A 14,315-nucleotide genomic window follows, 5' to 3' on the forward strand; every position below is an offset into this window, starting at 1 on the left:
TGACACAAAAGAAGGGCAGCTAATCTTGCTAGACACTTAATTTGACTTTTATTTTTGGACTCAATTTCTCATTTCTAATCTGTGTGTATGTGTGTTGCATTTTTATTTTTTTTTTCTTGCGTTTAGTAACAAATAAACTCACCCTTTGACTCAAGACAGCCTGGTTAAATCATTTAAAAACAAATATATTTGGACTGGCAAAAGGTATCCATGAGGGAAGAGGTCATTTTTAAATTAACCTTGTTGCAGCCAACTGAGGGAGTTGAATAAAGAAAGGGAGCTAGTTCATCCCTCCTCACCTGGGAGCATAACAATTTTGGGTACCTTGTCCGGGATCATAACAAATTGGGGGAACCTTACCTGGGGACAGGTTGTAACACGACTAACTAATGTTTAGTCAATGTGGATTTTAGCTTGGTTGTTACAGTAAAAGTCTTAAAATGTGAAATCTTGTCATGTGATTATTTCTGTTGGTCGCTGGGAAATTCACATCTCTTATAAAAAGTTATCGGTCTCCATGAGGATCAATTAAAAATCATGTAACATTCCTTTATCAAATGTGAAAGTGTCTTCTGTACATTTTGTTGACTTTCCCGTGATCAGTTCAGTGTTATTTTTGGCTGAATCTCGGGGTTTACCTGCTCTCTGATCCTCCAGTTCCTTGTTACAAGACAATAAAGCAGTGACATGATTCCCATGATCCTGTGCCAGGTTTTGCAACTGATTCTTGTGTTCCCGCACCCACTGCTCTCTCGGGCTTGGGTCATCCTTAGATGTAAGACACAGGACAAAATGTTAGTAAATAGATTTTCTGATACTTTTGATAACGTGGCATTTTTGTCAAAAAGAAATTGCAGAGCTGTGAAATGGTTGATTGTGGTTTTGGATCCTTGAGATCAAATTTTCTATAAAAACAGAAAATGCTGGAAAAACTCAGCAAGTCTGACAGCACCTGTGGAGAGAAAGACAGAGTTAACATTTTGATTCTGTATGACTCTTCTTCAGAGCTTTTTTTTGGTCTGGTGAAGACTAAGAAAATGCTGTGGTGCTGATAGTGGCATAAAGGTGAGAAAGCAGAATGTGTTAATGGCAGAAAAAGCATCAGCACTCTGTGAAAGAACAACATAGAACAAGTGACAGCTGGCCCTGTTGGGTTCCCTGTTTGGGAGTTGGGGGGTGGTGGTGAGGGGAAGATGCGTTTGGTGGTGGCATCATGCTGGAATTGGCAGTAATGGCGGAGGATGATCCTTTGAATGCTGAGGCTGGTGGGGTGAAAAGTGAGGACAAGGGGGACCTTTCCTTGGTTCTAGGAGGGAGGGGAAGATGTGAGAGCAGAGGCGAAGGAGATGGGTCTGACACAGTTGAGGTCCTGTCAACCACAATGTTGGGGGGTGGGGGGGACCTCGGTTAAGGAAGAAGGAAGGCATGTCAGAAGCACCATTTTGGAAGGTGACACCATTGGAACGGAAGCAGCGGAGGCGAAGGAACTGAGAGAATGGGATGAAGTCCTTATAGGAAGCGGGGTGTGAGCAGCTGTACTCAAGGTAGCTGTGGGAGTTGGTGAGCTTGTAATGAATATTGGTGGACAGTCTATCACCAGAAACAGAGACAGAGAGGTCAAGAAAGGGAAGGGATGTGTCGGATAGTGAAGGTAATAGAGAGGTTGGAAATTGGAAGAAAAACTGATAAATCTTCCCAGGTCCAAACAAGAGCATGAAGTGGCACCAATACAGTCATCAATGTATTGAAAAAAGACTGGTGTGGTGGGGCCCGTCGGACTGGAACAAGGAATGAAGGAATGTTCTACATACCCCATAAAGAGACAGGCATAACTGGGGCCCATGCAGGTACCCATAGCCACACGTTTTATTTGGAGGAAATGAGACAAGTTAAAGGAGAAGTTGTTCATTGAGAGAACAAGTTCAGCCTGATGGAGGAGAGTGGTGATGGATGGGGATTGTTCAGGCGTCTGTTCAAGGAAGAAGCAGAGAGCCCTCAGTCCATCCTGATGAGGGATGGAGGTGTAGAGGGATTGAACATCCATGGTGAAGAGGAGGTGGTTAGGGCCAGGGAACTGGAAATTGTTGAGATGACGTAGGGCATCAGAGGAATCGCAGATGTAGTTGGGAAGAGACTGGACAAGAGGAGAGAGAATGCAGTCAAGATAGGAAGAAATTTGTTCTATGGGGCAGGAATAGGCTGAAACGATCGGTCTACCAGGACAGTCCTGTTTGTGGATTTTGGGAAGAAGGTAGTAGCGGACTGTCTGGGGTTGGGAGACTCAGGTTGGAAGCTGTGGAGGGAAGATCTCCAGAGGAGATGATGTCAGTGGCAGTCCTGGAAACAATGGCTTGATGTTCAGTGGTGGGATCATGGTTCAGGAGGAGGGAGGAGGAAGTGTCCGAGAATTGGTGCTTGGACAGTCTCTGTGAGGTAGACATCAGCACCAGCGTTGTTGGCAAGTTTGATAACAAAGTCAGGGTTGGACCTGAGAGAACAGAGTGCAGCAAGTTTGGAAGGAGACAGGTTAGAGTGGGTGAGAGGAGCAGAGAAATTGAGGTGGCCAATGTCATGCCGACAGTTCTCAATGAAAAGATCAAGAGCAGATAAGAATCCAGAGGGAGGGGTCCAGGTGGAGGGAGAATATTGGAAGTGGGTGAAAGGATCTGTTGAACAGGGAGAGGACTCCTGTCCAAAGAACTGAGTATGGAGACGAAGGCGGTGGAAGACGAGTTCAGCATCATGCCGAACCCAAAATTCATTGAGGTGAAGGCATAAGGATATGAAACTGAGCCCTTTGCCAAGTGCAGAACGTTCAGCATCAAGAAGGGGAAGGTCAGGGGTATGGTGAATACACGGCAAGGGCTGGGATTAGAAGAAGGGATGGAGCCAGAGGGACAGAAATGGGTGGAGGGTCCTGGATGGGCGTTGGTATCAATAAATTATTGGAGCTTGCGTTCATATGGATTTGAAACATTAACTCTGTCTTTCTCTCCTCAGATGCTGTCAGACCTGCTGAGTTTTTCCAGCATTTTCTGTTTTTATTTCAGATTTCCAGCATCTGCAGTATTTTGCTTTCACCAAATTTTCAATGTTGACAATAGTAGGCCATTAGTTCTGGGATCTTCCTATGACCATTAGAACTGCCTCAATATTTGCCATCAAGGACAGGCCAACCATGGCATCACAAGAGGAGCATCTTGCTCTAAAACCCCACCCCACTGTATGCTCTCATGTAGACCACTACTGACATTAATCCACTCCAGTCTCCTAAGGCACATTTGACCCAAGCCAGTTTGTGCACATATATCTTTGCAGCCAAGGGCTGTAGCATTTTTTGCAATAAATTGATTGAACCTTATACGTAACTCTGTTTTTAAGTTAGTTTCCACACTTTCCCCCGTACGATTGCCTATGTGGTTATCATGATTAACTTACTTACAAATACTTTTGTTACTCGTTAAAACTGATGTTTGTAATGTTACTTGTACCAATGTAATGATTTGTACAAATTTCAAGTTACAGTTGCTTGAATATTTTTTAAAAGCTGTGAAGCTCTGAGCAGACAATTATTTAAATTTCAGGATCCTGCCATTCAGACCTCCGCAAGGCACAACTTTTGTTTATTTAATTGTCCCAATACCACGCCTCTTGGCCTTGCACCATGGAATCTTTTGTCATTTAATCTCTCTTGCCCTCCCCCAATCACAGATCTTCCTTTTTGTTCTTCTGCCCACCCTTCCACTTGCTCAAACTATTACATATCTAACTTTTCCCAGTACCATAGGTCAGGTACCTGAAATGTTACTTGATATTGCCAGAACTGCTGAGTATTTCCAACATTTCTGTTTCATTTCAGACTGCCAGCAACCACAGCTTATAGTTTTTGTGTTACCATTTTAAACCTGTTATTCAGATAAGTTTGTGATTTTTCGAGAGGTGCTTATGATTTACTTGAACCCCATAAACAGCTATCATTGTTTACGGCAAACTGTTAAGCTGATAACCACACAATGGGTGACTGTTAGACCAGACAAGTTAAACTATCCTACCATGTCTTTCTGGACCTGTCTGCAACCTTTGACATGGTTGACCATACCATCCTCCTCCAACATCCTCAAAAAGACTGCCCTGGTAGACCCATTGCTTCAGCTTGTCCCTGCCCCACTGAACTGATTTCCTCTCATCTTGGCTCTATTTTTTCCCTCCTTGCCCTGCCTCTTCTCACCTACATCAGTGGCTCCACCCACTAGCCTCTTTATTCAATGGATTATCCTCCACCTCCAGCCTGATGCCGCCACCAAACACATTTTTCCCTTCCCACTCCTTTCAGCTTTCCAAAGGGACAGTTCCCTCCACAATACCCTGATCACTCTTCAGTAACCCCCCACACCTCCTACCTTTCCTACAACATGCAAGTGCAGGAGATGCAGATCCTGCCCCTCACCCTTCTCACTGTCCAAAGCCCCAAACATTCCTTCTGGGTGAAACAATAATTTACTTCTACTTTTTTTTCAATTTATATACTGCATTTGCTGCTTCTAGGTCTTGTGGCACAGTAGGTAACATCCCTGCCTCTGGGCCAGAAACTCCCACCCAGGACTTGATGGCCAAGGAAGATGCATTTATAACACAGTCAAACAGGTTGAGTATCAACATTCAAATCCTTCTATCACAAGCCAGTGGCAGGTGGGAAGAGCGGGAGAGATTCCTGGTCAGCCATGTGGTGGAAACATTGGAACCGCTTACATCAGGATCCATTGCTCCAAACTACAACATGCATGTAAAATTCATGTTCCTGCAGTAACTTGGACTCCATGAGTGATCTGTAACACATCATCACCATTAGCTGCTTATGATGTGGCCTCTATATCAGGGAGACCAAATGCAGACTAGGTGACCGCTTTACGGAACACCTCCGTCCATAAGTGTGACCCTGGGCTTCCTGACACTTTAATTCTCTCCCTGGCTCCCACTCTGACGTTTCTGTCTTGGCCTCCTGCAGTGTTCCAATGAAGCAAGATCAGTCACAAGATAGAAGAATCACTGCCCAGCAACCACTTACAGCAAGATTACATTCAGGTCACCACCAGGTACACTGGGAGCTAATGGTCTTATAAGCCTTTGGAGCATCTTATGAAGTGCACCAATTAACAACAATTGCATATTCTGTCAGTTTTCATTATGCTAAAACACCCAAGAGGCACTTGAATGCACAAACAGACAAGTATAAAACTTTAATTCTAATTGTCATCTAAATATTTAATGAAGCATCAAAAAGATACAATGAAATAAAATGTCAACCCTATCATGCATTGAAAGGCATATTTATTATTTGCAAATCAGTTCCTATTCAATGTTGGACTAGGCTGATGTTCAAGGTGAAGTCCAATGTTGTTTATTATGAAATTGATTTTTAAATTAATACATCCTATCATTTAAATGATAAATTAACTATCAGGATAGACTCAGAAATCTAGTGCTCTTTTTTCTGGAAAAGGGACTAAGAAGAGATCTTCAAATTTACGAAAAGTTTCAATAGGAAGAATGTGGAGAAACTGTTTCCACTTATGGGTGAGTCTTGAACAAGCAAGTATACATTTAAAATAGCCAATAAAAGACCAAATAAAAGAATTCAGGAGGAATTTCTTTAAACAGATAGTGATCAAAATGTGGAATTAGCTGCTACTGGTCGAAGCAGACAACATTGGTATGTTTAAGGGGTGGTTTGATGCATCCAAGATGGAGAAGGGACTAGAGGGATAATGGAAGCTGGGTTGGAAGAGGCTTTTGTAGAGTATAAACACTAACACTGACCAATTGGGTCAAATGGCCTGTTTCTGTGGTGCTGATTCTATGAAATTCTATGTTAAACTGCAGTTAGCTGCTTTTACCACTGGGTTTGCTTACTTGACATCTACAGCACAATGGTGAAGCAATTGGGTTACTGTTATGTGCATTACTAAAATTACGAAAGATGTGAATGGTGGATTGGGACCATGCTGTTGTCAAAACAAGTGCATACAAGCTAAACACTGGAACACATACATTTTGTTTTTAAATGCACAACGTGTAGTATTCTTCTGAATAGTAGCAGGACTTTTTTTTAGGATTAGAAATCAAGCAAAAAAAGCATAGATATGACTTTTAAGTACCGATCCTGTCCTAATTCAAGTACAGACACCGGCATTAGTGCACTCTAGTTCTGGCAAACTGGCAACTGTGCCAATTTTTTCTAGGCCCATTTTCAAATTGCTCATCTTCCTTGTAACCCTGAGGGATGGATTTTTCTTTCCCAATGCCTCATGAGCCTGGTCCAGTTCTCTGGGTCAGACATCGATATACATTCATGACAGGCTCCCTGCAAGTTTCCTGCCATTTAATGCAAGTCTGCCAGTGCCCTTCCACCACCACCTCCCCAAGATACCTTAGAGGCCATGGGGCTACATTTCAAAAATATTTCATTGACTGCACTGATATCATGAAAAACGCCACAAAAATGCAAATTCATTCTTTCCACCATCCTTGTCTTCAGATTTCCTACATGTTCCCTCTCCTTCCTCCTCTAAACTACCTCAGCCTTCCCCTCCCCCTCCTTCTTTCCCTTCTTTTACTATCCTCTGCCCCTTCTCCTTTTCTCCTCACTCAGCTATCCTCTTTGCTCCTCCCTCCCTCCTCCTTTCCTTTTTCTCCCCTTTCTCTTTTCTCTTCTCCTTACTTTCTTCCTCTATCCCCTCTCCCCACTTCTGCCCCTTCTCTGGTCCATTGCTCTTCCCCTTTGCTATCTCCCCCACTTACCCTCTGCTACCTTTTGCCCAACCCCCAATCCTTTCCACTCTATTCTAATTCTTTCCCCAAACCAGCCCACTGCCCCTGTTCATCATGGGAGATGCAGTAGCTGCATCTTAGGATCTTCAGGCTTATAAGAAATGTTGTGGGTGATGAATGCAGTCTAACAGATAATGCCATTACTTCCTCATATGAAGCACACTTTCTGTTAGGCAAAAGTAGGAGTGAGATATTTACTTTCATTTAAGAGACCACGACCGCTTCTCTTAAAACAGAGAACTTACCTGGCCAAATGCTACCCATTCATCAGATACCAAATTCTCACATGTTAACCTCCTCTCGTTCTCATCCATTTCCTCTAGGATATCTCGCTCCTCCATTTCTTGCTGCTTCCTTTGCTCCACACAGCGTCGCTTACAGATCTTTAGCTGCTCAAGCTATTATGAAAGAAGGAAATTTAAAAAGGAAAGGAAAATAAAATTCTGGAGGTCAATACGTCAGGCAGCAGCTGTGAAGAGAGATTTTCTTTTGGACACCAGTTGCTGATAATGGGAGGGCAGTTGCACCAGACTTGCTGCAAGTGAAGGAGATCTGGGCTGGTACTTGGGAGGGAAGCCTCTATTGGGACCTGGTCAGTGAGATGGTCTGTTCCTTTTGTCTATCTGTCTTCCTTCTGCCAAATTCCTAGTCTCTAATATTTTCTTTGCTTCCCTGCCACCTCCCTACCCCCAACTATTCTGCATTTAAACCTACTCTGAGCCCATTTTTTTTGTTTCTATACTTATGCCTTTATGACCTCTTCTTGTCTTGCATTATCGCTTCTGTACAAACATATGAATTAGGATTGTAATCATGCCTGCACCCCATCTTTTCACAGACTTTCCATTTTGTTCTTTGCTGGACAAAATTAGCCCAGATCTTCCGGTCTCTGGATCATTGGAGACCAGATATACGACTCAAGGTGTGCATCAGGACCCCACGGAAGTCCCAACATATTTACCTCTGAGGGAATTATCCAGGAAGTTTGAACTTCAAATGGGAAATTCCCCTGCTCCCAAGGACCCTCTACAAAAGTCTCCAACTCTGAGTTAGAGTCAGAGATGTTGGACAGTTCTGACATACCTAGATAATTATCCAGGAAATGTTAGAGAAAAATCCTAGTCCAACTCTAGGGTACAACTGACTCTCCAATCACTCACACTGACACCCCCGACTCCTCCCTCGACTACCTGACCAACTCCCCTGAACCCTCAACTGCCTGTCAGACTACTCCCCTGACATGATCCAACTATCCATCCTGACCCAACATGACTACCCCTCTAATCTCCTGACCACCACGCTACCCCACCCCCGACCTGACCCTCACAGGGCGATTTGCTATTGCAAGTGGTTTAAACTAGTTTAGCAGAGGGGTGGTAACCTGAGAGGGAATTCAGATAGCAGAGAAACAAAGCTGGTAATGGTGCAAAGGAAAATAGTAAGTGAAATTGGAAGGCGACAGAAAAAGGTCAGCATCAAATACGGTCAAAATACAGAATACAGTTAAAAGGCAAATCAAAGACACTTTATCTGAGTGGATGCACCATTCATAACAAGGTAGATGAATTGATGGTACAAATAGAAGTAAACAGGTGTGATCTAATTGCCATTACGGAGATGTGGCTGCAGGGTGACCAAAGCTGGGAACTGAATTATTTGACAAGGTTATTTGACATTTAGGAAGGATATGCAAAAAGGAGGTGATGGCATAGCGGTTTTGCCACTGGACATGAGTTCAAATCCCACCACAGCAGCTGATGGAATTTAAATTGAATTAATAAATCTGGAATTAAAAAGCTAGTCTTGGTAATAGTGAAATCATTGTAAAACCCCATCTGGTTCACTAATGCCCTTTAGGGCAGCAAATCTGCAGTCTTTACCTGGTCTGGCCTATATGTGACTCCAGACACACAGCACTGTGGTTGGGGACTGAAATGGCCTAGCAAGCCAATCCACTCAGTGTATCAAATTGCTACAAAGTCTAAAAGGAATGAAACTGGACAGACCAGCCAGCATCGACCTAGGCACCGGAAACAACAGCGGCACATCCAGCCCTGTCGACCCTTCAAAGTTCTCCTTACTAATAGCTGGGGGCTTGAGCCAAAATTGGGATACTCGGAGCATCATACTTTACAGAACATGTCCCTGACACCACCATCACCATTCCCAGAAGTGGTGGCACAGTGATACAGTCACGAGGGAGTTGCTCTGGATGCCCTCAACATTGACTCTGGACCCCATGAAGTCTCATGGCCAAACATGGGCAAGGAAATCTCATGCTGATGAATCAGTGCTCCTCTATGTTGAACACTACTATGGAGGAAGCACCAAAGGTGGCAAGGGCACAGAATGTACTCTGGGTGGAGGACTTCAACGCTTTTCCCTTGACAATTAAATAGCATTACCATTGCTCAGTCCCCCACTATCAACATCCTAGGAGGCTACCATTGACCAGAAACTGAACTGGAGCAGCCAAATAAATGCTCTGTCTACAAGAGCAGGTCAGAGGTTGGGAATCCTGTGGTGAGTAGCTCACCTCCTGACTCCCAAAAAGCTGCTCTCCAGGTACAAGACACAAGTCAGGAATGTGGTGGAATACTCTCCACTTGCCTGGATGAGTACAGTTCCATTTAAGTGTCCTGTTACCATATCCTTTATAATAGATTCTAGCATTTTCCCTACTATTTCTATCAGGCTAACAGGTCTATAGTTCCCTGTTTTCTCCCTCATTCATTTCTTAAATAGTGGGGTTGCATTTGCTACTTTCCAATCTGCAGGAATTGTTCCAGAATCTATAAAATTTTTAAAGATGCGCCCCCCCCCCCCCCCCCCCCAATGCACCCACTACCTCTACAGCCACCTCTTTCAACATTCTGGGATCTAGATCATTAGGTCCAGGGGATTTACCAGCTATCAGTCCCATTAATTTCCTTCCAACCAAACCTGACTACCCACCACCATCTGACTACCCACCCCGAACCGACTAGCCCCCGACCTGGCAACCCCTCTCAGCCTAACCCAACTGCCCCCCAACCCACTTACCCACCAACCACCCTACCCACTTACACACTTAACTCACCCACCCTACCCATTCACTCATTCATCCATTCACCCATTTGCCGATTCAGTAACATTCATCCATTCACTAACATTGACACTAGACTTTTAAACGTATCTTACGGCAGCGAGTGCCGTAAAGAGGGAATGTATCCTGTCTTCCCCCCTGACGCCCCAGCACTGCAATGGAGCTCTCTGATGCTCAGCATTTCTGGACAAGCCTGACTTGGAAGACTTGGCCAGAAATGCGCAGCTGCGTCAGGGTGCGGAAAGTATAGTCAGCATTCTGACAGTGATTGCCTCGTCGCAGAAGACCCGTACTTCGGTTTCCAAGGCACTACACAGCATATTGCTGTATTCTCTTGCCAGCTGGAAGGCTCTTGATCAGCTTGGTCTCAGCGCCAATAAAGTAGGTGCCCGTTCACTGCTGGCAATGAGATCTCATCAAGGCAAATTTACTTTCACATTTCAGAGATAAGGTGGCATATGATTAATAACTTGGTTCACATAGGCTGGTAATTAAACACCAAAGGGTTGATCAAGTATTCCGCTAAAACGGTTAGGGAGGAACACTGTCACAATTTCAAATTATGTAAGGGCAGGGAAATGGTTCATTCCCCAGAAAGTGGTGGACCTCTTGTTGACATTAATGACCTAGACTCGGGTGTGCAGGGCATACTTTGAAAATTTGCAGGTGACACAAAATTTGGAAGTATTGTGAACTGTGGGGAGGATAGTGATAGGCTCTAAGGAAACATGGATGAATGAAATGGATGGCAGATGAAATTTAATGCAGAGTGTCAAGTGATACATTTTGGTAGACAGAACGAGGAGAAGTAATATAAAATAAAGGGTACAATTCTAATGGGGGTGCAGGAACAGAAAGACTTGGGGGTATATGTGCACATATCAGTGAAGGCAGCAGGGCAGGTTGAGAAAGCAGTTATGCATAGTGCAAAAATAAAAACAAAAAAACTGGGGATGCTGGAAATCCAAAACAAAAACAGAATTACCTGGAAAAACTCAGCAGGTCTGGCAGCGTCGGCGGAGAAGAAAAGAGTTGACATTTCGAGTCCTCATGACCCTTCGACAGAACTTGAGTTCGAGTCCAAGAAAGAGTTGAAATATAAGCTGGTTTAAGGTGGTTGGGGGGGGGGGGGGGTGGAGAGAGAGAGAGAGAGAAGTGGAGTCTCTCTGTCTGTCTCTCTCTCTCTCTCTACCACCCCCCCCCCCTCCACCCCCTCCCACCCCCCCCCCCCCCCCCCCCCACACACACACACACACACACACACACCTTAAACCAGCTTATATTTCAACTCTATCTTGGACTCGAACTCAAGTTCTGTCGAAGGGTCATGAGGACTCGAAACGTCAACTCTTTTCTTCTCCGCCGATACTGCCAGACCTGCTGAGTTTTTCCAGGTAATTCTGTTTTTGTTATGCATAGTGCAGCCTGGGCTTCATAAATTGTGGCATAGAGTACAAAAACAAGTAAGTTATAAAGAATCTTTATAAAACACTGGCTTGGCCTCAACTGGAGTACTGTGTCCAATTCTGGGCACTGCACTTTAGGAAGGACGCAAAGACTTTAGAGAGGGTGTAGAAAAGATTTACAAGAATAGATCCAGGGATGAGGGGCTTCAGTTACATGGATGACTGTGGATATACCTAGACCACGTGACTGTAGTGGTTCAAGAAGGCGGTTCACCTCTCAAGGACAATTAGGAATGGGCAACAAATGCTGGCATAGCCAGAGATGCCCAAGTCCTGTGAAAGAATTTTAAAAATTACGGAACTTTGGGCTGCTATCCTTCAGAAAGAGAAGATTGACAGGAGATTTGATAGAATTGTTCAAAAATCATGAGAAGTCTAGTCAGAAGTAGATAAGGAGAAACTGTTCCCATTAAGAACCAAAGAACACCGATTTAAGGTGAATGCGAAAGAAATACTGGCAATTTGTGCTAGTACTTGAGAGATTGGATAGACTGGAGTTATTTTCCTTGGAGCAGAGGAGATTAAGGGGGGACATGATTGAGGTGTACAAAATTATGAGGGGTATAGATAGGGAAGACAGGAAGGAACTTTTCCCCTTGGTGGAGGGATCAATAACCAGGGGGCATAGATTTAAGGTAAGGGGCAGGAGGTTTAGAGGGAATGCGAGGAAGAATTTTTTCACCCAGAGGGTACTGGGAATCTGGAACTCTCTGCCTGAAAGGGTGGTAGAGGCAGAAACCCTCATAACATTTAAGAAGTATTTGGATGTGCACTTGTGATGCCATGGCCTAGTGCTGGAAAATGGGATTAGAATAGTTAGGTACTTGTTTGATTGGGGCAGACTCGATGGGCCAAAGGGCCTTTTTCTGTGCTGTAGACCTCTGTGACTCGATAACATGAGGGAGAACTTTTTTTTAACACAGCGAGTGGTTAGGGTCTGGAATGCACTGCCTGAGAGTGTGGTGGAGACAGACTCAACCATTGCTTTCAGGAGGGAATTGGATAAGCACCTGGAGAGAAAATAAAGTGCTGAGCTGTGGGAAGGACAGGGGAATGGAAATAGCCCAGTTGCTTTTGCGGAGCTGACAAGAACACAACGGGCCAAATGCCCTGCTTCTATGCTGAATAATTCTATGATTCTGTGCAACCCATACCAACTGTTGTCCTGATTTGCTGAATTTCCTCAACCAGACCTACCTGTTTCTGGCTGGGGCAGAGAATATCTCCTACAAAAGATAAGTATTGCATAACAGTTAGGACCAGAGGGGGCTCTTGGACTAGCTGCAATGGTGTAAAGGGGTTGAGAAGCAATTTTCCAGATGTTTCCCTAATTGGTCAATGTTTTTAATCTGGTTTTCACCTCTCCCAGAAAAAGAGAAGATTTTGGGGTGGGGTGGGGAGTGTCTGTATATATTGCAGACATTGGAACAGGTCGGTTGGACCAGGGAGTCTTTTTCCTGTCGATCATTGTGGTTTGTTGGTAGGAATGTAAATGTTTTGCCCAGGTCAAAATAACTATTCATCCAGGTCTATTTCTACTCCAATTAAAATCTGCGTGGTGTAAACAGAAGGATCCCTTGAGCACCAACAATGTGATTTGTCTATCAGCGACTTAGCAAATAGTCAGCTCTATATGGGACCGAGTGTCAAGTCTATATCTAGCCCATAGCAACCAACATTTACTTTACAAACGATAGACACACACTCACACGGCCACTGTACAAGTCGATGAGTTTCAGTAAATACGTAGTCTTGTTGCTGGGTTTTATAACCGGAACAATCAATTTGAATCGCTGCGTTAGAAACGCGGAATTGAATATCGATAACAAAGGCGAAAGCAACCACCAAATAAACGCCTGCAATTATTTTACTACGGTTTTTTATATTCTTTACATCAATCTTCGTTTCAGCATATGCAATGAAATACAATAAAAAGGATTGGGTAAAACAAATGAGCGATTTTCAAAATGAAATTAATTTTGAGTTTTCTATTATTTCGGGCTAGGTCTAATTTAAACAGCTAAAGTGAAAGAGGCAGTATTTAAATCAAAAATAATTTTGAATAAAAAAACAATGATCCTACAAATAAAGGGACAACAGTATAGAACCAAACCCCGAGAGGGAACATGCTAATTAACCACACTTAATTATTTCCACCATTATTTTTTGTTTCTTTACAAACAGGGCAGTTAAGTTTTTCAACTGCACTTGCCCCTGTGATAGAGGGTTATCGACAGCCAATGCAAATTAAAACTTGCAGAATTTGCATTCGCTCGCCAGCCAGCGTTAAACGGCGCTGGAAGACCTCAACAATGACACTAACAGGGAGTGTATCCGCATCTTTCCTTGTGATGTTATTGCTGGAGATACAATCAGTTTAAAAGCTCACCGCCACCTTCTCAAGGGCAATTAGGGATGGGCAATAAACGCTGGCCTTGCCAGCGACGGCCACATTCCATGAATGAACAAGAAAAAGGATAAACTTAAAGATAAAATAAACTTTACTATATCTTCTGGGGTTTTGGTCATTAATCCTCTTCCGATCTCGGTCCCGATGCAAAACTTTTCCCGGTGTTTTTCAAGCAGAGACGGGGATTTAAAAGTCATGTTGCAGCTCGAACAGCTCAGGTACCTGGGCGTCATCGCTACTCATAAATAGCAACAAAGTGAGCCAAACTCGGCAACCAGCTTTTGGAGCTAGGGCTGCCTGACGATGCCAGCTAGCGGTGGGAGTCAGCTGTACGATGGCTGGTTGAAACAGCGCGTGTTCCACAGCCAGTTAGTTGCTTTGTAAGTAAAGATGGCAGTTAATTCACAGCAAATAACCAGAAAGCATACATTTAAGGTAATCGGCAGAAGGATTTGGAGGAGAACTGTTTTCACTCAGAGGATGGTGGGATCTAGAACTCTGCCTGAAAGGGTGTTGGTAGCAGAAA

The 14,315-nt window shown here is 43.9% G+C and overlaps 1 protein-coding gene across 1 annotated transcript in view; it reads right to left on the reverse strand.

The window, feature by feature from the left end:
- The window catches only part of ccdc17 (coiled-coil domain containing 17), a 79,093-nt gene extending 65,071 nt beyond the window's left edge, over window positions 1-14,022 (reverse strand). The window contains exons 1-3 of the mRNA XM_041186546.1: window positions 13,885-14,022; window positions 7,074-7,226; window positions 639-768 (exon numbers count right to left, since the gene is read on the reverse strand). Of these exons, the coding sequence (XP_041042480.1) occupies window positions 639-768; window positions 7,074-7,226; window positions 13,885-14,022 (421 nt within the window). The remainder of the gene's footprint in view (window positions 1-638; window positions 769-7,073; window positions 7,227-13,884) is intronic.
- Window positions 14,023-14,315: the final 293 nt, after the last annotated feature.

The sequence above is a fragment of the Carcharodon carcharias genome, chromosome 4 (assembly GCF_017639515.1).
Source record: "Carcharodon carcharias isolate sCarCar2 chromosome 4, sCarCar2.pri, whole genome shotgun sequence".
Lineage (NCBI taxonomy): Eukaryota > Metazoa > Chordata > Chondrichthyes > Lamniformes > Lamnidae > Carcharodon > Carcharodon carcharias.